This window comes from Hippichthys cyanospilos, chromosome 6 (assembly GCF_059441005.1).
Source record: "Hippichthys cyanospilos isolate Australia breed blue-spotted pipefish chromosome 6, RoL_Hcya_1.0, whole genome shotgun sequence".
NCBI lineage: Eukaryota > Metazoa > Chordata > Actinopteri > Syngnathiformes > Syngnathidae > Hippichthys > Hippichthys cyanospilos.
The window spans coordinates 13,783,580-13,810,179 of NC_142374.1; the positions used below are offsets into that span (position 1 = coordinate 13,783,580).

Consider the following 26,600-nt stretch of genomic DNA (forward strand, 5'->3'; position numbering starts at 1 on the left):
TCCATCTAGTGACAGGGGTAGATTTGATTAGAAAAGTAACAAAGGAAAGTTTTTGCAAAGAATAATCTTTTAACCAGATGCACTTCCAAAGTGAGATATTATAACCACACTTTTGGGGATTATGTTAACATAATTAGAAATAGACAAAAATCAGTCATTTGCGTACAGTGAAGCTGTGCACAAGACTGCTCCTAGTTATGCCATACACATACATAATAATCGCAAAGCAACGGCAAGTGGTTCTGAATTTACAAAAGGAGTGATAGCACAGACCTGTCTTGTGCCCCTTTGAAAGACTTGTTCATAATGAAAAGGGCTTTGAATATTTTTGAGTAATTTAGGTCAAATAGCTCTAACATGAAATTGTTATTGTTAATGAGTTATTCTAACCAAAAGTGTCCAATCAACGTTTAATTTGTGGCTGTGTTGTTCACCCAGTCAAATTTTATACTTGGGATTTTCAACAAGCAAATTTACTTATAAAAGCGAAATTTACATTGAACAAACATTGTGAAAATATGCTCTGAGAACAGGGCACACAAGGTGACAAACACAAGTGCATGAATAAACAAGATAATTCCATTGCATGCCACGCAAAGAAGCATAATTGCCATCATTGGAACACAGAATTTCATTCTTTGTCTCAGAGCCAATGGAAAATTTTATGTATGATGGTGGGTGTGTTATCAATTATGTGGTTAACAACCTTGAGCATCATCAAATCACTCTACATGTTTCTTTCTTATCCCTTCCTGGTACGATTCATTGGGCCATATCTTGGGGGTGAAGACAACAGCAAATGCAGGTTTCTTCTCCTTTCTTTATCAGGAGGCATAATAAATAAATATACAAATACTGTACATGACAACAACTACATGCAACAATGAATTTCATAAAATTTGCATTGATTTGTGCAGTTTCTGTACAAATCCTAAAGCCAGAGTTGATTCTAGGGCCTGAATCTAGCCAGCACATATTTGTTATTATTATAGTAAATTGTCACAGTTTGTGTTCAGATGCCCTTATGACATTCTCAGTCTTAGGTATTCTTCCTGTTGCAAGCGATTGTTTCAGATTGTCTTAAGAACATCATAGGAACAACCACAACCTTGAAAGACCTTGACAAATATCTGACGTGAATGGGCATTTGTTACTTTCATCAATACTTGCAAATGTTTTTCGGTCCCCTCTTTACACCAATTTTTCACCTTACGACACCTCAAACATGGTGGTCAGTGTGTGTGCGTTAATCTGCGATTCACTCCGCGCACATGTCTATACACTGTCACGTCTCCCTAAGACACTGGTTTACTATTGTTCGGCGTCCCGGAGGCACTAAGATTCTGCTCTGCTATTGGTTGGCGTCACCCGTTCCAAAATGGCGGATCATTAAAGCTTTGTTCTCCTTCCTGTGAGTGCTTACACAAACATATTTATAATGCATTTTAGTGCTTGATTCCCAAGATTGCTTGTGATGTTAAATACAGAAATGAGAAGATGATTTATATGGAAACGAAGCTGGAGATAAGCAAGAAATACGAAGAAGGCTAAGATAGCCTAGCCTAGGATGCCCTCACAATGGATATGGCCATATCAAGCTCGTCACATTACTCAAAGGTAAATAAATCCCTTCTATATTTTCTATTTATGATGTTATTTAATTATACATGGATATTATAGATACGTGGCACTATTTTGATACCAATTTTCAATATGTCTATACAATTTTGATGTTTTTGCCTTGGGTTTTACATGTATTAGCAAATTAACATAGGTTTGGCTTGCCCGCCATACGGCAAATTTGCGTTATGATCCCAACCGCAGAACGGATTAATCTCATAAAATGGGGGCTAACTGAACTCATTTTAAAATTATCCTCACGAAGCACACAGCCTGTTGTTTTTTTTGTTTGTTTGTTTTTGGCATGCAGATAGACAACAAGTACATCTTACCTGTCTATGCTGTGTAATTACTCAACAATGAGGAACTCAATAAACCAGTGAAGCATTTAATTAAACTCAATCAACCAAGGTGAGAGTCAAGTTGAGTTTCATTGTGTACCATTATCTTAGTCCCTGCCAAAGGAATGACTCTTTTACTGAAACTCCAGCTTTGCTCTTGACAATTGCAGTGTGAGAAAAGGCAGACATGTCATTGGATTGAATCAGGTTTTTACATTATTCAATACATTGACACAAAGAATCTAAACAGTTTCAAGGAATACGTTTAACCAATGTAGTGAAGGAATCGTTGTAACACGGTACAGGTGGTATTGAATCAAGCTGCAAATGATTAAATAGTTTAGCCCTATTGTTCCACGTAAAGTATTTGTGCCATAAATAAGACAGAAAAAAAATGTTGCAAGGGATAACATCATTTTGAGCTATGAAGTTCTGGTTTGCTCTAAATAATCTGGTCAGTCTTGTACATATAGGCTATGGTTTGAAGTTGAATGTAGTAAACATTATGTGTCATGTTTGACTGGGGTTTGGCGTTTTTTGGGTTGTGTTTTTTGTTCCTAAGTTCATGTTTCTGTTCCACTCACATCTGCCTTTATCGTCTGCAGTCTCGTTAGCTCGATTTCGTCCACCTATCTGGTTACCTGTCCCCCTGCATGTCCTCCAATCAGCTTCTCCTGCCTCTCGTGTTGTCCAGCTGTTTCGCGTTCCCCTAATTTAGTGTGAGTGTATCTAAGATCCAGTTTAGTTCCGTTTAGTTGTCGGGTTATTGTTTTTCTTCGCCGTTGCGTTTTTCTTGCTGTTGGATCTTGGCCGTTCCCTCTGTATGAGTTCCCCCGAATTGCCTCCCTGCGGTGCCCTGTGATTTTGTTTGTTTCCAGTTTCGGTTGTTAATTTGTATATTTTGTTTCTGTTGCCCATGCCTTGGTTTTCTTTATCACACCATCATTTCTTTAAGCCACAACTTCTCAATTTCCTGCATCTTTTGGCTCCCTCTCCTTCTTCACCTACACTCGCTATGCCAAGATGTAACATTATGTATTCTTTTAGTTGCAGTACTTGGTAGGGGTTCGACAAAATAATACAACTTGAATCAGAAATCCGATTTTTATTCAAACATCAGTATCAGTACACAAACTAACAAATCAATCAAAAAGCTTGAAATTGCCGGGAGACCAGTCAAAACGTAATGAATTGGTTTTATGTTGCTGTGGCATCTTATGAAACATGTCTCATAAGTCAATGGAAATAGTTACATTGCGATCGATTCAATATCTTGAGTATGACATGTCCTGATTGAGTGGGCTACTTGACTTCTGCAGTGTGAGTCTGCGACCCTGATTTTTAAGTTAAAAAAAAAGTGTCAAAAGTGCAAAGTCTGCTACGCATGAATTCAACAAGGCTAGTACCGCTAGCACGGACAACACGTGGAGCCACCTTTGGAATCTGCTTGGACCCCCAGGTGTCACTCCAGAAAATAGATATGTCACGACAAGATTACAGTGCACATCTCTTATATTAAGACTAGGGAGCGTACTAGAGTGTGTTCCAACTACAGAGGGCTCACACTCCTTAGTGGTAAATTCTATTCAGGGGTGCTGAGAGCAGAAGTGGACCAATTTGAATGCCCCTGGCAGGGTCCTCGAGGGTTTATGGGAGTTTGCTCTACTTTTGTTTTGTGGACTGAAAAAGGCGTTCGACTGTGAAAATAGATGGATGGATGAATGGATGATTGATGGATGATTGCTGAATAAACGGATTGATAGGCAATTTTATTTCAACGTTTTTATCACATAGCCTCCTTTATCTTTAGTTATTGTCATGGCCTTTGCTTCAAAATGTTACACTTCACCCTATACTATGTTTTATTTAACCAGGACTACGAGCACAACTATACTACTTCACACCTTGTATGAGCCATGCCATTTGACTTTGGGTTTCATAGACATTTGTTATTCCAAAAATGAGCAGACATTTGAAAGTATTTTGTGAAGAAATTGAACACTAAGTCAAAAGAATTCAAAGAGAGAAGGATTTTTTCTTAAGTTGTCACGGTCTCTTTATTTCTTTTTTTAAATCATATTTTCATTTTGAGTTGAAGATAATTATTCCAGTCCTTTATAGCCTACAGAACTGTGAAAGAAGTTAGTGTTTAGGCATCTGCAGGTGGGTCATTTGGGTGTCATCCATGTTGAAATGGTCACAGATGAAGAGTTAAGTTATAAAAATTGATGTTTTTATAAGACTAATGCCTAAATAAAATACAGTGCAAATGGACAGTGGGAACTAAGCTGGTGTGCTGACGAAAGACTGACACGAATAGTCAGAAAATAATTCCCCCGGATCAGTTTCATACCAATGAAACAAAAGGTAGCGTGCCTTCCTCTTCTCTGACCTCATGGAAGATCTGTCATGATGGGTGTGTTTTCAGTTAGGAAGGAAATTAATCTGCATCGTGAAATAACAATAATTAGTCAGTATGCTGTTAAGATGGCCTTTCTGGTATGATTCATTGTGCCAGTTCTAGAAGGTGGTGATAGCATGCAACTAGTTGATAAGATGGTATGTAAAAAAAAAAAAAAAAAAAAAAAAAAAAGGAGGGGGGGCATTTTGAGTGGCTTACCCTTTTTCTGGATGGATTTAATTGATTCCGGATTAATTTGTCAAAATTCCTTTGTATGTTACATATCAATGCAAGACGTTACAAAAAAAGCTGTGATGAGCGTCAGAAAAAGACTGGGAAAAAAACCTGGGAATGCATTAGACTCTAATAGTAAGTGAGACAGGTGAAACGAGGTGAGACACAAATACCACAAGACAAAATGTCTCACAAGATTGAGTTCACAAGGACAAGATGGGATGAGATTTTAGAACATTTTGTAAGATAAAACAATGCCTAATAAAAAATTTTGAGTTTGAAACTATTTTCTTGTCATTGAGCACTGCAAGAAAATTAACAGTCTTCTGTTAGAATGTAAACATAGAAAGTCAGGCTCATTTTTCAGCCTCAATTACGATCATTCCTCTGACTAAATATTTTTCCAAAATGCATACGTGTGTTAGCTGTAGGCTACATTAATCAATAGTGTTTACACACTGTCTTTCTTTTGTCTTCCAGTACAAATGTTGCTGCAGTTATTATTCAGGAAAAAGTTACTTTCAGAATGGAAAGAAAAAGGACAAACAGTAAAATAAAAAAAAAATGACTGTGAATGGCAGTTAATAGCACATCCGCCTCACAGTCAAAAGACCCCCAGTTCGAATCCAGCTGGATCCGGCCTTCCTGTATGGAGTTTGCATGTTCTCCCCGAGCCCGCGTGAATGGCACTCCGGCGTCCTCCCACACTCCAAAAACATGCATGGCAGATGTATTGAATATACTAAACTGTTCTTAGGTATGATTGAGTGCATGGGTGGTTGTTTGTCCCTATGTGCCCTGCAATTGGCTGGCAATTAGTTCAGAGTGTCCCCTGCCTAGTGCCCAAAGGCAGCCGGGATAGGTACCAGCAAGCCTGTGACCCTCGTGAGGAGAAGCGGCTATAGGTGGCTGGATGGATAAAAATCACTGATATTATGATTACGTCTGCCTACAGACAAATGCAGATCTAGAATTGACCCCTTGACCAGACTTGTTAGAAAACCTTTGTTATTGATAAAAAAAAAAACTCTCCGGGCATGTGTGGATCACAGGTCAAACTGTAGAGAAATATCTCTCATTTGCAAAATACCTGGCTACATGTTGACAAGACTGCAATTTGTCTAATCTAAGATTTCAAGTACGGCTGAATGGTTTTCAGACTTATAAAGGTCAAGCTAAAGTAATGTTAATGTAGCCCTAGTTATTTTTAACTTGAAACCCACATATATTTACAAAAGTGTTTGATGTATTATAGTGATGTTTTCCTTTGTTTCAATATCACTCTTATGGTAACTAACAATGTGATTTCTTCTTCGTAGTGGTCTGCGCCTATTGTTTTATATATATATATATATATATATATATATATATATATATATATATATATATATATATATATATATATATATATATATTATGCATATCAAAGTTAAAACATTAACTTTGAAGATTAATTTCAATTGTATAATGCATTTAAAAATTTGTCTTGTAAAAATTAGTGGACGAAGCACAATAAGACGCGCTCAGTAGCCGATGTGGTGGTTGCTGGTTCTGTATTTATGCAAATAATTGTAACCTGATGTTAGCATAAGCTAATGATGAGTACGGTGATTTCCAAATTTCGCAATTTTCACACGACAAAACAGTCCCTAATTAGTCCGGGTTGATTTCTCAGTGACTCGGTTTGATCCAAAACCTGTTTAGCAAAGACAAAAAAGCAATAACAAAGGTTCTTTGTGCTTGTTTAATTACATGACTTGCTCACAAGCTCATTATGGTATCTGGTCTGATGTGTCATGTGACATTGACATAATTTGGCAATTCACATTCCAAGACTGCCGAACCAACATATAAAAGGAATCACTGCTGTTGTCCTCAGCATCAAACATCACAACTACCAAGGTAACTCTACATCTCATTTTACATTTCAAACTTTATTCACATGATTTCTGCAGCATGTTTTTTTGTTTTTTTTGCCTCACGAAATACAAATGCACAGCTGCTATTTCTTGTTTGAAATATTAAGTATCTTTCATCCACAGATGGCATATGCTCTTCGCTCGTTGTTCCTCCTTGTTGGGCTCAGTGCACTGCTGACTGGAGTCGTAAGTTCACAATCTCAGCCGCCTACTTTAATATAATGTATATTTCCTATCGTGTCTGGTGAACTGCGACTTCATTTGTGTCAGTGTTCTGCAGTCAAAATTTTTTTAACAATGTGCTTGTTTATTTTCTCAGTTGTCTGTGAAAAAGATTACGTTCAAAGGTAGGTATCTTTGGCTCCGTACATTTTCAAATGAAGAATTTTTTTTGTTCTGTCAGACATCAGATTTGACTAACGTGTCGCACTTTGTTCCTGAAACAACAATTGTGCTGCAGACAATAACTGTCCCAAAGGCTGGACTCGCTTGGACTGCCACTGTTATATTTACCAAACTGAAGAGAGGAGCTTTGCAGATGCAGAGGTATAGAAGAAAATACTTGTGCTGTATTAGCAGCCAGTTTACTGCTATTACAGGCAGTGAATTATCGGTCTGTTGAACACTTTTGTCCAAAAGTCTTAATATCTTGCCTACCGTTTGACTGAACTAAATGGATGATATCAAGTGTTTCCTCTTATTTTTCATCAGAGCATCTGCAACATTCTCGATGCCAATCTGGCCTCCATCCACAGTGACCTGGAAAATGCGTTTGTTCAACAACTGGCTCGAGCAGGAGGCGCTGATGGCTTAATCTGGATTGGACTCAATGATGCAATTCTGGTGAAACATTGATCAGTGTGCTCTGATTGATTCTTCTGTACAAGTATCAATTGCCATCTTGAAAACGATTGCTTCAAATCATGTTGTAAAAAATCAATTGAGATGAATTAAAGTGACCAAAAAACAGCAGATGCAGATCCAATCTATTGTTATCTAGACGTGCAACTTATTCAGGCTGATTTTGTCTTCCAGGATGATGACTACATATGGACGGATGGCTCCCTAAATGATTTCACTAACTTTGATACAGCCAACTCAGAGCCTGTTGCTGCTACTGGTGACTGCATAGCGTTGGATGAGGATGGTAATACAATCAATGATTAATGATGCCAGGAAAACAATACTATTTAACTTATTGCCCATGTATCTCTTGCAGATGGACTCTGGGAAACTGGATCCTGTGCAACCACTGAACCTTATGTTTGCATCACTGATGTGAAGCACTAATCAGGCCTTACTCCAATACCAAACCTTCGTGGGGTACTTGTGTTCTGGGTTTACAATCACTTCTTCTTCTCTTCTTCCACAATGCTACAACATTTTTGACAACAAACGTGTCATGGCCATCCGTCTGTTAAATAAAGACATTTTTCTGCATCATATATGCTTTATGTTGTTGTATTTTTTTTAAATTCACTTAATCTTAGGCCTGCCCAGTCCACTCCTTATTCATTGTCAGATTTAAAATAATGTGATGAAGAATTAGCAACAAAGCACAGCCATAGGAGACCAAAATGCAAACTACGATTTACTCCTTTCAACGCTTGATTAAAAAGATTTGCCAGTAATCTATGCCGAACTTTCGGCTGATTGAACCTCAGTGTATTTTGTTATTGTGATCATTTGAGCTACCTGAGATTTCTAGATGAAGATGGTGTTGTGGGTGGGGTGATTGTCTACTATTGATTTCAGGTTTGTGCATGCGGGGTGGGCGGGGCTGTATTTAAACATGTCGGTGTCCAGCTGCAAGCGGTCAGCTGATTCAATCAATATCTGGATCGGGATGGATTGACGGTTTGCGACCCGCTGCCGTTGCCAAACTACTACTACTGCTATTACTGTCACATGGGTGGTCGCACACATGTTAAAGCAATAAAAGTTCGAGTTGCATTTACCCTTCCAGGGGGAGTTGTCAGACTGAACTCATCAGCTCGACTGAAACTGGACAATCTATTCTAAGTCAAATGAAGAAGTGGCCTTTGGTGTTAACACAAAAATAAAATCAATATTAAACCATGCAATATTGCAAAAATAGGAACACAAACAAGTACATACAGAACAATAAATGTATGATTTGAAATAAACCTCAGAGTTTAAATGTGCACAATGTATAGATGTCCAAATCAAGTTTCTGTGCAAATATAGTTATTGGCCCATTCAGTATAATTAAGGGGATGGTGTCAGTGCTGGTTCCCAAGAACTAGATAAATGTGACATGAGATGACGTGGGCTAATGCAGCTGGGTTCTCGCTGAAGATGACAAGCATTTATACTCTCTTCCATTAACCATGAAATATGCCTTGAAGTAGTAGTGCTGCTTCAGCCATTAAGCAATTCAAGCAGATGTTAAAAGCTCCAGACAGTAGGAGTTGCCAAAATTTGGGTAAATCTCACCTTCAATTTGATTATTTTCCAAATAACTATTTTTACAGTATTGATTTATTGTCAATAAGAAAGAAGTTAACAATCGGAACAAATAAAAAAATAAAATCAGAAAATTGAAGAGCATGAATTTTAATTCTTATCCAAACAAAACCATTCATGAACATACTTTTACTTTCTTTTTACTTTACTATGTTAATAAGTCATAGCAGCAGAATTTGTTTATGCATGCCTAGGTTTTGACAAGGGCCTTTTATCACTATAACATGGGAGATTATCATGACAAAAAATGGTTCTGCTTTTGAGGATTTAAAATACGCCTGCGACCCTTGTGAGGATGAGCGGATCTAGAAAATAGATGGTTGGATGAACATGTTTGCTTTAGATTTCAAGTAAATAGAACGAGTAAATTGGAAAAGACATGCTTAAAAAGGAAGGACAAGAACACATTTGAAGCACACACTTCCCTTCATTTACGAGAGAAACTCTTTTTGTTTTCTTTGTTACATTATTGTGTAAATTAACAAAAGAGGAAACGGTAAGAAAAAAAGGAACGCTACTCCTGTTGATTGTAAAGAGAACGCCTTAAAATTGATCCTTTACATGTACAGTATTTATTTACTTACCGTAATTGAGTACCACAGGTCAAGGGTTATCGAACTTTTTGGAGTCAGGGACCCCTTTTAAAAAGCACATTTTCAAAGGACCCGCATTGCAGATGTGTATGGAAAAACGGTACTAACACTTACAAAAAGGAAATACCTAGCACAAACAAAAATACCAACAAGCTAAACACATACAGGGCAACACTATATAATACGCTGAAGATAAAACTAACATTAGCTAGCATGTTATCCAGTCACAAGTTGTACCAACAAACGACCTACTCTCAGTTGAGTCCCCTGCTAATGCTGCTGCCCTTCTTAAGCTTGATGAAGTCTTAACCTTGCGTTTGTCCCCTTGTGGTAGGATGACAAAGTGCTTGCTTTGACAAGTAGCTGGCTTTTTAAATGTTAATTTCACGGAGGATCAGCTTAATTAATGATGGCAGCCAATATCGTGATCGTGGTTAACATTTTATTCATTGTGCAGCCCTACTTCCAGGTTAGAAATATCAGTACTATAAAACTCATAATTTATTAGAGATTAAATCGCCATTGTGCTAAATGTAGCAATACAATCAATAAGTTTGAAAAGGTATGGGTTAAAAAAAAACATTTTGAAGCAGACAGATCACTTTATTTACTAGAAAAATGTTTTTTGTTACAAATTTGTTGTCATTACCAAAAGAGCAATCGCTAAGAAAAGCAACACTAACAGGAAACCATTTATCCATCCATTCACTTTCTCACGCTCCCTATCATCTTCTGAGTGTGGGAGGAAGCCGGAGTGCCCGGAGAGAAAGCCACACAGGAAGGGTGGTGTGAGGTGGATTTGAACTCTGAACTGTAAGGTGGACGTGCTAACAACTGCTCAACCGAGCTTCCTCTTATAGAAAACCCCAATATAAAAAGACCCACAAAAGTGTGATATTTTCTCAGTGATTAAATTCCATGGTGGCGGAAGGTAGAACGGTAAAATGTGCTATTAGTGGAAGAGACGGTGAGCTTCTTTGATGCAAACGAATTCTTCAGGCAAACAGTTTCCAACGAACCACTGTCCATCTGTGCGACAATAATGATTACATTTTGCAGCATTCTATATTCTTACCAAAGATCAACGATTGGTTTCACTTACTTGTCACATCTATCAGTGCACATTCACCAGTACCGGGCTGTCCAGCATCAGTAGCAAAGTTGAGGTAATCCTCAACAGTGCCATCAGTCCATATGTAGTCACCATCCTGGAAGACAAAGTGAAATTTTAATGAGTTACACTTGCCAATATCAACTGCTTGATATGCGTGTGCTAATTGTTTGTCACAGCTTAAATCACATGGGTTGTGTTTCACATTCAACACCATACTGAATCAATATGAAACTGAGGCAATTTAAACTAGCGTTTGAGATTGTTAGTGTAGCACAGCTGTCACAGTAGATGGGTCATACTAGAATCAAATTTTAGGTAATCTCCATACACAGTGCTAAAACATGCCGTTTCTGAGTAAGTTTACGTGACCTGAGACAAAATCTAAAAAAATGCAAGAGAAAGGAATGGAGTACCCCCTAAATAAGGGTTTGCTCTTGTTTCACACACTGTAATGAGCAAATTGCGTCTCAAACTGTTCAAAAGGAATTTAAATGTAATATTTTTTGGTAAAATTTATTTCATTCAAAAGCTTTTTGGCATGATTGAAGAGGGACAAAACAGTGAATCACATGATATGCTGGACTTGACATCATCAAACAATTTATGTCCTCTCTTCTATTTATCATATTTTTATAAAATTGTTAGTCTTATTTGAATGTCTCACTGTACGTAACGCAGTCCTGTGGTGCACATACTCAGAATAAGACAATGATACTGTATATATTTTTTTCTTTCTCATTTACATAAGTAAGTTTGTCCTCTTGGTCACGGGTAATAGCTCCCTAAACTTATAGTTTCTCTTTCTGAGAAAAAGCTAACATAAGTGCATATTTGTAACCCAGTAACTGTGAGTAGAATAAATGTATCTCTTTATTTATAAAATAAAACTGTAGCAACAAAAGCTATAGTCATGAAACCTATGATTACCTATTACTGATGAATATTTAGCAGAAAATCAGAAAAGTGAAGGTTTACTTTTCAAACATTTTCAAACCAAAATGTCCTCCAATCCTGGAATGACACAAATGAACATTGTTTCCGGAGAAAATAGGTAAAATCGTTTAAAGTTGAACTAAAGCTGTGCTTTTTTGACAACTGTCAAACTCAATACGTGGAGATACATGGTGTTTTGGTGTGTTTTGATGAATTCCTAACACTGAAATGCTGACACCCTCAACACGATGCCTTCTTTCCTTTAACATGTGAGAAGAATGAGTCTGCAGGGACTATACCTTTTTCATGAGGTGAAAATACTTCTACTGAACATAAGGGCAGGCCTCAATCAGAACATTCATACTGGTCAATCATTCACCTGAATTGCATCATGGAGTCCAATCAAGGCAAGAGCATCGTTGTCACCACCCGCAATAACCAGTTGTTGAACAACTGCATTTTCCAGGTCATTGTGGATGGAGGCCAAATTTCCACCAAGGATATTGCAGACTGCCTGATAAAAAAAAAAAAAAAAAAAAACCCAAACAAATTGATTTTACTTTTACTGATTGTAATTGCCCTTAATTATTTGCATCTGTACCTCTGCATCTGCAAAGCTTCTTTCTTCTGGTTGGTAAATGTAACAGAGACAGTCCAACTGGGTCCATCCTTCAGGACAGGTAATGTCTGCAGCACAATTGTTTTTTTTTCCATAAGAAAAGGAGACAAAGGTGATTACAAAACTACAAAAAATGTACATTGGATAAATTTATATTACCTTTTGAAAATAGAGGGACAGACCACTTTGAAGAAGAAAATCACATGGTTACCATCAGAGTGTATATTGAAAGAAAACATCAATACAGTACATTAAACACATTTGTTAATATATGTTGATTTAAGTCATCAAGTGAGATTTTGACTTACGGCTCCAGTCAAAAGTCCACTGATTCCAAAAAGTAAGAACATTGAGCGAAGAGCAAATTCCATCTGTATAGTATTGCAAAACAATGAATATTTCTAACAATAAAATATAATTTATTTTTCATTTAAACCTGTGAATCAAGAATGATGCGGATGATGAAAGTGTTACATTAAGTTTGAAAAGTAGGGTGTGAAGTTACCTTTGCAGTTGTGATGTTTGATTATTAAGTATGAAAATGTTGCTTCTTTTATATGTTGGCCTACCAATCATGGAATGTTCAATGTGTCATGTGACACGTTAGATCAGCTTCTTTAATTAAAGTCATGTAAGGTGATTCAGGGGAAAAAATGCCACCACAATAGAAAACAAAATAACTTTATGATCATTGCTCTATCCTTGACGGACAGGTGTTGGACCAGAATGAGACTCTGGGACTAATGAGCGTATGCATAGTTAATAATAATGCGTAATGGCACTGGCAGCATGCCAGCTGAATAGCACATCACAATTGAGAAATTACAGGTTTGTACAAGTCAAAATAGTTGAGTTGCGAACAATTCTGCTGAAATCTGTATTTCCTTCATTGAGCCATGCTTTTACTTTTTTAGACAATTATGTCAGACATTGCTTTTGACATTATTTGTTTATTTGTTTTTTTGTTGATGTTTGTATCAATTCCTGTTATTTGATAGCATCTTGTCTTCCTGGAGTCCGTTACTTAAAAGTACAAATCCACATGAGGTTAAACAATAGAAAAAGACACATTACAAAGTCAAACGCACAGTGGTTGAACAGTAAAACCATGAAACAATTAAAAAAATAATCAATTTAGGCTGCATACAGTTATAAATATTAAATGTCACAATGGCTCAATGCTCGATTTCAAATTTTTGTGGGAATCTGATTTCTATCAGATAATCAGATATCTCCAAATAAGTGTGATCTGAATGTGACCTGTGTGTGAGACCAGCAGGCGCGCTTCACGTTCAAGTTTTCAGAAGTACCACAATGGATGGTTGAATAGCTGTTAGACAAAGTACAATATTTTCAACCTGTTACATTTAAGGTGAAAAGGAGGGCGAAAGGTAAAGTACATTTGACTTAGAAAATTTTGTGCCGTGACAGCAACGTCTCCCTTGCTTACGCGAAGCGAGCGAGAGGAGACACACGTGTACAATCAGAGAAAAAATTATACTTTGTTCTCACTCCCTCAGAATATTTTCAAACTTCTCTGCAACGTTCCGTTATCCATCTACAATATTTTCAACCTGTTACATTTACATTACATTACATTACATAAAGGAGGGCGAGAGGTAAAGTACATTTGGCTTTGAGATTTTGTACCATGCCAGCAACATCTCTCTTGCTTACGCCAAGTGAGCGAGGAGACACACACACACACACACACACACACACAATCAGAGAAAATATACTTTGTTCTCACTCCCTCAGAATATTTTCAAATTGGAATTAAAAATACTTTATGTAAATATCAAACTGTGCTCTCAAAAAGTATTGAACAATAATCGAAAAAGGGGAGGTGTGATGAACTTATGAGAAACTTGAATACATTCAACATCAACACTAACTCTTTGATTTCTATGCAATGCCGATATTGACTTTAGTGTCGATGGATATTGATATTCGATCAAACGGCAAATGTATGTAAACAAATAAAAATAATAACTTACTCTGAAATCATCATAGAAGCGCAATGTGCTGTAAATGTTTTGCAAACTACACTAGTTAGAACATATTGTGTACACGGAAGACACCCAGCTGTACAATGGCAAAGAAGATTGACACCATTTCCACAGGCTAATATATAGTAGCATTAGTTTAGCATCAACGAATCAATCCTGAGTGTGTTTAATGGTGTGTTTTCAAGTAAAAATAAAAGTTGCAGATATAAATGACTGATGAATAATTTAGGGGCTTTTTTCTAGCATGCTCTGCTAAGTTTGATCTGCAGCAAAAGAGTACAAGAAGTAAATGTTCAGACTGAAACAATGAACTTTGTTCTCACCTTGAACGTGCAACTAATTAAATGCCTTGCCAGGGTGGAGTTTCCCATCGTTAAGTAATTAAAGTGTTTTAAAGTGTGCCATACGTTGCGCGTCAAATAGTTCACATGAAATATTGGTGGGTAAACTTTCCCTCAAAAAAATATACAACACAAAGCGAGTATAAAGTCCACCTAGAATTTGAACCCACCATTATCAACGCCAATTTGAACATGTTTTTCTGCCACAAGCCGAGCCATCGAGGAAGGAGGGGACAAAGACATCAAAGTGTGCTGCTTATATACAGTTGACTCGTTTTACATTTGTTAACAGAAAAGTTCCTGAGCCCACGCAGTAGTATGCGCTACACAGTGATGTTAGCTTTTAATGCAGTGCCACCTAAGTGATGCAAGGTCGCTGTCTATCAATGTTGGTTTTTGGTTAAGTTCTCCACATTTTCCATATCATTTGATGTCATTAGAGGCTGTAGATAATTTTGCTAATTTCCTCGCACATTGGCAAACGTTATTAACCCGTGAGGACTTGTGAAAAACAATTCACTTTGTTTTCTTTTCAACACATGTCTCTGCATTTCACGTGTCAAAATTTTTTTTTGTGAAAATTACTTTCAACCACTCACAATTGTTCAGTAGCAGTAGCAGACCTATCCATACACATCTAGATAAAAAATAACATATCCCTTTAATGGACAATAATGGCGGCATTTCGCGAATACCAAAACTATAAATAGAGCATTGACTATGTCAAGTCAAGTTTTTGACAAGGGACGTTTATTACTGTAACACATGCTTGGACAAAAATGGCTCTGCCTTTGCAATGTCATAACAAAGGCACATATGAATATATTCTTCATTTTCAACTGCTCAAAATATAAAGTGGCATCAAATCTATCTATACATATCCAGAGTTCAAAACGAAACAAAACACATAGCCCCTTTATGGAGATAATAGCAGATTAAGATAATAGCAAAACAAACTATGTTGTATATATGTAATAATGTAATAAAATAAAGTCAGGCCATTTCACATAACACAGTTAGAGCATTGAATATGTCAAAAAGTCATAAGAACAGAATTTGTTTATCCATGCCCAATTTTTGACAAGGGCAGTTTATTACTATAATGGGACAGATCACCATTTTTTTTTTAAAAGTCGCTTTTTGGACAACAAAGTATCATTGTGTTGTCACCAAATATAAATGCAGGCTGCATTGTGCATTGTGGAAGATGTTACAGGAGATCATTTACATTTTTGAAAAGGTAAACTGTGCAAAGTAATGACCAGATTTAGGGACGTGATATTTTCTCCGTATTAATTACAGTATTCTGAAATCCCATTGTGACAGAAGGCAGAATAGTAAAACGTGTGATTAGTGAAGGATGCGGTGAGCTTCCTTGATGCAAATGAATTCTTCTGCCGCGCAGTTTCCAACGAACCAAAGTCCAACTGTACAAAATACATGTAAACATATTATCACATTATGTTCTCATCAAAAATAAAAGATTGAGTTCACTTACGGTCCTCATTTATCCGTGCACATTGACCACTACTGGGCTCTCCAAACATGGTAGCAAAGTTGAGGTAATTCTCAACCGTGCCATCAGTCCATATGAAGTCATCGTTCTGGAAGACAAAGTGAAATTTCACATGAGTTACACATGACAATATCAACCGCTTGGATATGCATGTGCGAATTGTTTGTCAAAGCCTAAATCATATCAGTTGTGTTTCACATTCAACATCATACTGAATCAATATAAAACTGAGTCAAACTGGAGTTTGAGAGTTAGAGAGTTGGAGTTTGTTCATTCCAGAATTGGCGCACATTTTACGTCCCACTAATTCATCTACATAATTCATCTACATACACTATGCTAAAGCATGCGGTTTCTGAGTAAATTTACAACCCAACAACCACCGACCAAAAAAAAAACCTAAGAGAAAAGAATTGAGTAGCCCTTTCTCTTGTTTCATACCTGTAAGGATCAAATTGAATCTTAATTTAAACTGTTCAAATGGAATTTAAATTAGGAATGTCCCGATACCACTTTTTTGCCTACCGAGTACGAGTACTGGTATTTAAGTACTTTCCGATACCGAGTATCGGTATGCCTTCTTTCCTTAAACATGTGACAAGATGAGTCTGCAGGGACCACTCCTTTTTCATGTGGTGAAAATACTTCTACTGAACATAAGGAAGAGGTCTCAAACAAAACAACATTCATACTGGTCAATGATTCACCTGAATTGTATCATGGAGTCCAATCCAGGCAAAGCCATCATCATCATCACCCGCAGCAACCAGTTGCTGAACAACTGCATTTTCAATATCATTGTGGATGGAGGCCAAATTTCCCCCAAGGATATTGCAGACCGCCTGATGAAAAGGAATAAAAAGGCAAAACAATTTGATTTCACCAGGCAGTTGGCACGGCGTTATGACGCTGAGCTAAGATTTCAACCATGAGATAGATTGTAATTGCCCTAAATTAATGGCATCTGTACCTCTGCATCTGCAAAGCTTCTAACTTCCTCTTGGTAAATGTAACAGTTACAGTCCAACTGGGTCCATCCTTCAGGACAGATAATGTCTACATCTGCAGCACAATTGTATTTTTTCCATAAAAAAAGGAGACAAAGGAGATGACAAAACTACAAAAATGTTCATTGGATACATTTATATTACCTTTTGAAAATAGAGGGAGTGAGTGAGTACTTTAAAGAAAAGAAAACATCAATGCAGTACATCAAACACATTTGTAAATATACAGTATGTTGATTTAAGTCATCAAGTGAAGTTTTGACTTACGACTCCAGTCAACAGTCCACTGATTCCACAAAGGAGGAAAAATGTTTGAAGAGCAAATTCCATCTGTAGAGTATTGCAAAATAGTTAATTATCTAGTAATAAAAAATGATTTATTTTTCATTTGAACCTGTGAATCAAGAATGCTGTAAACAATGAAGGTGTCATTAAATTAAGTTTGAAAAATAGGGTGTTAAATTACCTTTGCAGGTGTGATGTCTGCTATTGTGTATGAAAATGACGCTTCCTTTTATATGTTGGCCTGCCAGTCATAGAATGTTAAATGTGTCACATGACACAGCTGGCCAGCTTCTTTAATTAACACGAAATAACTAAGATGATTACAACAACCACAGAAAACAAAACGATTGTATAATCACTGTTCTGTCTTTGACAAACAGGTTTTTTGACCAGAGTGAGACTCTGAAACTAATGGGGCTATGCATAGTTAATTATAATGCCAAGCACATCCCGGTTGAAAAATTGTACGAGTCTGTTGACAAAATAGTAAAGTTGAGCCATGCTAGACTTATAATTTTTTTGGCAATTACGTCAGATATTGCGTGTGACATTTATGTTTATTTGTTTTTTGTTTATATAGATCCCCATTATTTGAAACCATCTAGTCTCCCTGGGGTCTGTAACTTAAAAGTACAAATACACAATAAAAAAGACACATTAAAAAGTCAAACACACTGAGGTTGAACAGTTAAACAACAAAACAAATAAGAAATGAACAATTTAGGCTGCATACAGTTATAAATATTCAATGTCACAATGGCTCAATGCTCAAGTTCGATTTTTAGTGGAAATGGGATTCTTTTCGTGAGGTTGTTCACATCTCCGAATAAGGGCCATCTCTATGTTACCTGTATATTAGACCAGCGGCGCGCTTCACGTTCAAGTTTTCAGAAGTACCGCAATGGATGGGCGAACAGCTATTAGACCAGAGCTACAATATTTTCAACCTGTTACATTTACATTACATTACATAAAGGAGGGCGGAAGGTGAAGCACATTTGGCTTTGAAAATTTTGTGCTGTGCCAGCAACGTCTCCCTTGCTTACGCGAAGCGAGCAAGAGGAGACACACGTGCACAATCAGAGAAAATATACTTAGTTCTCACTCCCTCAGAATATTTTCAAACTTCTCTGCAATGTTCCGTTATTGTTGTTTTGTTTTTTCCAAACTGCTTTTTGTCAAGTCATATGAAGTCAAATTTTATTTATAAAGCACACCTAAAAAAATAAATAAAACTTTGGCAACCAAAGTGCTGCACAGTATAATAATTGTGCAAATAGAAACATAAAACACATAAAACAGCAAACCTACTAAATCACAGATAAGACAGTAATGCAACAGAGATGTCAGCTTTCAAAGTGTATTAAACCCAAGCGAGAATAAGTAGGCCTTAAGAGGGGGGTCCCTAAGATGGATGTAAAACCAGCAAGGGTCTGGACGGATCTAATAGACAGTGGCAGATTATTCCGAAGCCTTGGAGAGGCTGAATTAAAGTGATAAAAAAAAAAAAAAAACAGCAGATGCAAATCCAATCAATTGTTTGACTTTGGCGACCTGCTTCCTGTATAACCCCCGACCGAACCTTATGTTTGCATACTTGATGTGAAGCACGAATCAGTCCTCTTTCCAATACCAAACCTACGCGGGGTACTTGTTTTCTGGGTTTACAATCATTTCTTCTTTTCTTCTTCCACGATGCTTCATTGACAAGATTTTTTTTTCTGCATCATATATGTTTTGTGTTGTATTTTTTAATTTACTTCATTTTAAGCCTGACCAGTCCATTTATTATTAACTATCATATGTAAAACAATTATGATGAAGAATTAGCAACACATGGGCATTGGAGACCAAAACGCAAACTACGATTAAATTCTTTCATGAAAAAGTATTGGCAAGAATGTATTAAAACTCAAAGGAGGAAAAAATACCTTTTAAAGACAAGAAAGCGAAATTGCGGGCTTTTGAGGTGGAATGGAGGGCATGATTCTCGGGAGCTGGCCCGTGAAGCCAAGTTCAGCGTTTGTCTTGAAAATGATCTTAATTATTTGAATGATCTATGTATATGTTACAGACAGCGGAGGAGAGGTACGCTATAACATCCTGATTTTTTTTTTCAACTAAGACAGCTGTGACACAGCTTTTAGAGACTGAAAGGAAAATCGCCAGTGCCTAACAGAAATGACCTGAGTGGCACTAACATGTGATGCATTGAGAGCAAAGCAGTCTCATTGCACCTAACAAATGCAGATTGAGCTTTGAAAGCCACATGGCTGCGAATGTGAATGCAAGTGGCTCTTCAAAGGGACACCTGATGGATCTTACTTGCATTGCACCCAACCTCTAAACAATATTATCTATGCTGGTATTGTGTTATCTCCTATTATTCCTATTTTAATCTATATTTAAACTATCTTTGGAATATATAGTCAATAAATGATATGAACATATCAATGTGAAAATCAGAGTGAACTGATTTTGCTTACGTAGGGTTGTCTAGTTTACTATATGAAATTGAAATCCATCCATTCATTATCCTCACAAGGGTCCTGTCGCTTGCTGGGGCCTATCCCAGCTGACTTCAGGCAGTAGCCGGAGGACACCCCCAGGGGTCCGTGGACCCCACTGAGAACCACTGCCATAGGTAATCAGTTACTTTATTACCAAGAGGAATCGATTGCTTTCAAGGGACAGTGTGTACAATTTAGACCGTTTTTCATTATGGACAGCAGCAGGTGCTGCTGTTCAATGTGTCACATGACACATTACACCAGCTTCTGTAATTAACATTAAACAGGTCATGTCAGGTGATAGGGAGATCAAATAAAACGACAAAAGAAAACAAAATAACTTTATCACTGCTCTGTCTTTGACAAGCAGGTGTTGGACCAGAGTGAGACTCATGAGGGTAAGCATAGTTGATAAAAATGCGTAATTTGACTGGCAGCATGCCAGCCGAATAGCACATCACAATTGAGAAATCACAGGTTTGTATAAGTCAACAAGAATAACAAAATAGATCAGTTACGAACAATTTTGCTGAAATCTGTACCTCCTTGATTGAGCCATTATAGAAGATCAGCTTAATTAATTATGGCAGTCAGTAGTGTGATTGCCATTAAAACTGATCTTTTCCATTTATTCATTTATTTATTTTAGCTTCTCATAAGATCATCAAACAACCCTTCAAACCCCCAAATCCACCCAAATCCAGCTGTAAGAAATTAATACTGATACTATAAAATACTTACTTACTGACTATAAAATATCTTTTTTTCTCAGTTTAACCAAACTTCACACCGGTCGATACACTTATATATTGACGAGTTAGCCCGGCATACCTCAGCATATTTTGTTATTCAGTGAAAATGCTTATCCTCACAAGGGTCTCAAGCTTGCTGGTGCTTAACCCAGCTGGCTTTGGGCGGTCGGTGGCACCCTCAACTCGTTGCCAGCTAATTGCAGGGAACACAGAGACAAACAACCATTCACAACTAAGGACAATTAAATATGTTCAATACACCTGCCATTCATGTTTTTGGAGTGTGGCAGGAAGCCGGAGTGCTCGGAAAGAACCCACACGGGCACAGGAGAACATTCAAACTCTACACAGGAAGGCCGGAACGAGGTGGATTTGAACTTGGGTCCACTGATATAAACCTTAATAAGTGTTAAAGACAGTGGGGATGTTGACTTCTTAACTGGCTCGCATCCTCTTGTGTGACATTCTTCCATTTTATGTAAAGCAGCACTGACAACATCTCCTTTTTTATACCGAATGGGGCAGTGACTTGCTCTACTGATTCTCGAGTAAGGAATTATATTTGCATTGTCCAATCTTTCCTTGTGTGGAATTTCCTGAGAGTTATGTAGGAAACGACTGTACATGTCCAGCGCAAATGCACAAGCATGCCAGCAAAATACAATAATGTGTAACAACACAATCAATGAAATGCAAAAATATACTGTCCAAAACCTGTTTAGGAGTTGGCAATTCGGGGCCGCGAGGGCCGGTGTCCTGCATGTTTTCCAGTTTTGTCCCCCCAACACACCTGATTTAAACCATTAGCTCATCAACAAGCTCTAGTGGAGCTTTAAAATAATGCCAATCATTTGAATCTGGTGTGTTTGAGAGAGAAACCTGGAAAACATGCAGGACACCGGCCCTCGAGGCCCCGAATTGCCCACCACAAATAGGTACGCGGAATTTAATGTTTAGACTAATAAATGTTTATCTGCTATAATGTTGCATCTTCATAGTACAAACTGCAATCATCTAGCAGTCAATGTTAAAATAGTCACTTTACAGCACTGCAAGGCAGTGAAGAGATCTGTTCAGCTGAGTGAACAAACTAGAATGGTTCAATTCACTACTTGTCATTCACAGCTACAACACAGCCAACTTTCCCAGAAATGTATTTGTAGTTGCTCCTTTTCTTAGTCCCGGTTTCACAAACCAAAACTCATACTGTCCACCAGTAGTTCACAACCTATTTTCAGTGATGTACCTCCTGTGAAACTCTCCACCAGCATGTCCTCCTCTGGGGAAGCAGAGTCTGAAGGCTCCGAGGTGGGCTCTCCCATTTCTGGGGCTGAAGTCACTGAGGTCGTCAAAAAACTCCTTGGTGGCAAGGCCCCGAGGGTAGATGAGATCCACCTGGAGTTTCTAAAGGCTCTGGATGTTGTAGGGCTGTCCTGGCTGACATGCCTCTGCAACATTGCGTGTACATCAGGGACAGCACCTTTTAATTTACAGACTGAGGTGGTTGTCCCCCTCTTTCAGAAGGGGGACCGGAGGGTGTGTTCCGACTACGGAGGGATCACACTCCTCAGCCTCCCCGGTAAGGTCTATTCAAGGGTGCTGGAGAGGAGGGTCCATCAGGAAGTCGAATCTCGGATTCAGGAGGAGCAGTATGGTTTTTGTTGCGGCCGTGGAACAATGGACCAGCTCGACACCTTCGGCAGGATCCAAATGTGAATAAAAACTGTGATCTTCTATAGTTGTTGTCAAGGCAGTTATAAATGAGAACCGACATCCACCTTTTGAAAAACTGAAAAAATGAATTAGTATGAGTGTCAAAGTCAAAGTCAAAGTCAAGTTTATTGTCAATTTCTTCACATGTGCTTAACATACAAAGGAATCGAAATTGCGTTTCTCACTATCCTCTACGTTTTACATGTACAATAACAAAGTGCAGGTGCGCAAGACGAGACAAACCTAAAAGCTAGATACTTATCTATAGTAATGTAAAGTGCAGTATGTTTGATCTACTTTGCCTAGTGTTGCTAAACTAACAACTAAAACTAAAAATTAAATACGAAAAACCAGGTATGGCAAGAGTACCCCAAGACAAGACATAGGTAGCAGCATATGACAGGACAATCCAACAGTACGAGACAAAGCAGGACAACTCTGGCTGTGGTTGTCCCAGTTGTGTGCATTTTAGGTAGTTATAGTTCTAAGTGTAATCGCTATTGCAATAGAAGTATAATTATAAATATACATGGCAGCAGCAAGTCTGTGCAAATTTTGCAAGTGCATGAGTGAAGTTTGAGTTTAGGTTGGGGGCCAGCTAGGTGTTTTTTCTGGCTGGGGCTGAATGTGAGAGAGAGGAGTGGAGAGAGAGAGAGTTCAGCAGTTTCACGGGTAGGGGGGGGGGGGGGGGGGGAGTTCAGCAGTCTCACGGCCTGGTGGATGAAGCTGTTCCTGAGTCGGGTGGTGCGGGAGCAGAGGCTCCTGTACCTCTTTCCGGAGGGCAGGAGGCTGAACAGACTGTGTGCAGGGTGGCTTGTATCGGTGACAATCATGACGGCTTTGCGGCCGAGGTGGGTGGTGTACAGGTCTTGCAGGGAAGGGAGCGGAGTACCAATAATCCTCTCAGCTGTCCTCACGATGCATTGTAGAGCCTTCCTGTTGTAGTCGGTGCAGATCCCGCCCCACACGGTGATGCAGCTGGTGAGGACGCTTTCGATGGTTCCTCTGTAGAATGTGGTCATGATGGGTAGCGCGGCACTTGCCCGCTTCAGTTTGCGCAGGAAGTAGAGACGCCGCTGTGCTTTCTTGGCCGGAGATGCAGTGTTGGTGGTCCAGGAGAGGTCATCGCTGATGTGCACCCCCAGGAACTTGGTGCTGCTCACCCTCTCCACTGCAGCACCATCGATGGTCAGTGTGGGGTGTTGGGTGCCGCCTCTCTGGAAGCTGACGACCATCTCTTTGGTCTTGCTGATGTTTAGCAGGAGGTTGTTGTCTTTACACCATCAGGTCAGAAGCTCCACTTCTTTCCTGTAGTAGGTCTCGTCGCCGTTGGAGATGAGACCCACCAGTGTTGTGTCGTCAGCAAACTTCACGAGGTGGTTGGAGCTGTGGGTTGCTGTGCAGTCGTGTGTTAGTAGGGTGAAGAGGAGGGGGCTGAGCACACAGCCTTGTGGGGCCCCCGTGCTCAGGTTGATCCTGCCTGAGATGTTGTTGCCAACTCGCACCACCTGAGGCCTCTGGCTGAGGAAATCCAGCAGCCAGCTGCAGAGTGAGGTGCTGAGGCCCAGTTTGTCCAGCTTGCAGGTGAGTTGTTGGGGTATTATGGTGTTGAACACTGAGCTGAAGTCTATGAACAGCATTCTCACATATGAGTCTTTCTTGTCCAGGTGGGTGAGTGCTGGGTGGAGGGCAGAGCAGATTGCCTCGTCTGTGGATCGCTTTGCCCTGTAGGCGAACTGATGCGGGTCCAGGCTGGGGGGCAGGATGGATTTTATGTGTGACAGGACTAGTCGTTCAAAGCACTTCAAGATGATGGGTGTCAGTGCCACCGGACGATAATCGTTGAAGCAGGATGGGGAGGTGTGTCATGAGTGCAGAAAGAAGTAGACCAACAGTTGACGAATGACAGAGCCAAAAAAAAAAAAAAAGGCAGACAACGGACCAACAATTACAATTTTGTCTGGCTTGAAAGAATGATGGACCAATGATGATGGCAAGAGGGCGGTGCTCTGGTGAATGTCAGACCAGCAAAAACATGTAAGTTGCCCACCTTTGTTTATGATCTTGCATTATTGTTATCTCTACATTGTTAATATCCTGAAATGGAAAAAGTGTGAAGAAAAAGAGACAAAAACATATTTTGAAGCTGACAGGAACCCTTCATTTACTAGCAAACGTTTTTGTTCCAAATTTGTTGTCAATAACAAAGAGGAATGTCAAAGAAAAAAAACATACTAATAGGAAACAAAAATAAAAAGTCACCGAAAAAGTATGATATTTTCGCAATGAGTAATAATCATCATGAAACTCCATTGTCACAGAAGGCAGAATGGTAAAATGAGCAATTAGTGGAGAAAATGGTGAGCGCCCTTGATGCAAGTATATTTTGCAATGCCTAACGTACATCTTCCAACGAACCAAAGTCTCAATGCATGAAATACATGTTTACAGTACGTATTATCATATTTTGTTCCCGAGTTACACATGAGGATATCAACTGCTTGGACAAGCATGACTTGGACATGCATGTGCTCAAAGAAACTAACGCTGATCACACAAAGTTATTGTACCATTCTAATGTCCGCTGGTTAAGTTGAAGGAAAAGTATGCCAACATGTCTGGGAGCTCAAACCGGAGATGATTTCATTTTTTGAGCTACTCGAAAATACTGACAAATGCTGTTCTCAGTCAAACGTACTGTATTTTCCGCACTATAAGGAGCACCGGATTATAAGGCGCATCCTCAATTAATTACATATTTTAAAAGTTTTTCCATATATAAGGCGCACCGGATTATAAGGGGCACCCTCAATTAATGACATATTTTAAAACTTTTTCAATCAACTGTAAAAGATTCAGGTAAAGCTTACTTTATCAGTTCATTCCCCATCTACGAATCCCAATCTCAATATTGATCCATATATAAGGCGCACCTGATTATAAGGTGCACCATCAGCTTTTTTAAAAAAATAAGGCTTTTAGGTGCACCTTATAGTGCGGAAAATACGGTATATGTTATTACATAAAATTATTAGCTAAGTTTATGTTTGATATGTACTGTTACCATGCATTTATTTTTTAATGTATTATATTTTGTTGCTGTCCCAGCCTGGCTGTCAAATTTTAAAAGTCAATGTGGCCCACGAGCCAAAATGTTTGCCCATCCCTGCGCTAACATGTATATTCAACAGAAAACAAATATGGATAAATGAAAACACAATACAAACTAAATGTTACACATGCTTCATTTACAATGGGCGAGTACATACAACGTTCATTTTAACTTTTAAGTGAACTGATTGAATAATGACTCAAAGATTAATATATGTTTATATACGTTTGTGCCAATTGACAGGAAAACGTAAGGAAAGCGTTTGCTCCTTTTGTCTCCATGACAATGGCACAGACAAGGAGAAGCCGTCGCTTTTGGCTTCATCCATTCAATCAGCAACGGAGAAACTAAACCTTGTTCTCGTGTCGGGTTCTTTATCTTTTTATTCAGATGTAAACAACATTCTTTTTCCTGTTTGGTGCTTTGTGAATTGTAGGATTGCCGGACCGCGGCGCAGCGATGCAGCCGCAACACAGCGCAGCGAACAGGCAGCCGCTCTCATTCATTAACATAGCTGCGTTGTGCTATGAACGCCGCAGCAGAGATGCAACGCAATCAGGGAAATCCTCGGGTTGGTGAGAGTGATCTATTGATGAATTGATGAATTTGCATTTTAAAGTCGATAAAACACCGTTTTTTGGTCCTGTATTCACGCTGTTGGAGTAGTCTCTATAAACTGTGACGGAGGGACGGACGGACTGGCGGATGTTTAGATGAATGCACGGGTGGATTTTGTGACCGTCATGAACAAGGTGAGGCAGCCAGAGGGTAGGAGGTCTCTGCAAACAAGTCGCTTTCCTGCCAGGTTAGAAATATCAGTACCTAGTTAAAACTCATATTCGATAAGAAATTCAATCGCCAATGTGCCAAATGTTGCAATAGCGATACACTAAGTAAGTTTGAAAAAGTATGTGTGCAAAAAAAAGACAAAAACACACTTTTTGAATCAGACCAATCCCTTCATTTACTAGAGGAACATTTTTTTATATACAAATTTGATGTCAACAACAAAAGAAGAAAAGGGTATGAAAAGCCATACTAAACCATCTATCCATCCATCCATTTAAGTTGCAAGCCTGTTGATGCCTTTGCCA

General features: G+C 38.6%; 3 protein-coding genes across 3 annotated transcripts; 1 reads left to right on the forward strand and 2 right to left on the reverse strand.

Moving 5' to 3' along the window:
• Positions 1–6,455: 6,455 nt before the first annotated feature.
• LOC148422273 (snaclec 3-like) lies at positions 6,456–7,960 on the forward strand. Its single transcript, XM_088417801.1, has 7 exons — positions 6,456–6,498; positions 6,639–6,701; positions 6,835–6,862; positions 6,976–7,061; positions 7,227–7,358; positions 7,551–7,662; positions 7,735–7,960. Exons 2-7 carry the CDS (start codon positions 6,639–6,641, stop codon positions 7,803–7,805), a joined length of 492 nt encoding a protein of 163 aa, XP_088273927.1. The 5' UTR covers positions 6,456–6,498; the 3' UTR covers positions 7,806–7,960.
• A 2,587-nt stretch (positions 7,961–10,547) lies between these two features.
• On the reverse strand, positions 10,548–12,632 carry LOC148422274 (galactose-specific lectin nattectin-like). The gene is made up of 6 exons (XM_088416598.1): positions 12,570–12,632; positions 12,421–12,445; positions 12,244–12,329; positions 12,022–12,156; positions 10,698–10,803; positions 10,548–10,624 (listed from the first exon to the last, which is right to left on the reverse strand). The coding sequence occupies exons 1-6, from the start codon at positions 12,630–12,632 to the stop codon at positions 10,548–10,550; spliced, it is 492 nt and encodes a 163-aa protein (XP_088272724.1).
• A 2,728-nt stretch (positions 12,633–15,360) lies between these two features.
• On the reverse strand, positions 15,361–22,003 carry LOC148422275 (lithostathine-1-beta-like). The gene is made up of 5 exons (XM_088416599.1): positions 21,928–22,003; positions 17,098–17,189; positions 16,835–16,969; positions 16,110–16,215; positions 15,361–16,038 (listed from the first exon to the last, which is right to left on the reverse strand). The coding sequence occupies exons 1-5, from the start codon at positions 22,001–22,003 to the stop codon at positions 15,962–15,964; spliced, it is 486 nt and encodes a 161-aa protein (XP_088272725.1). The 3' UTR covers positions 15,361–15,961.
• Between the last annotated feature and the right edge of the window lie 4,597 nt (positions 22,004–26,600).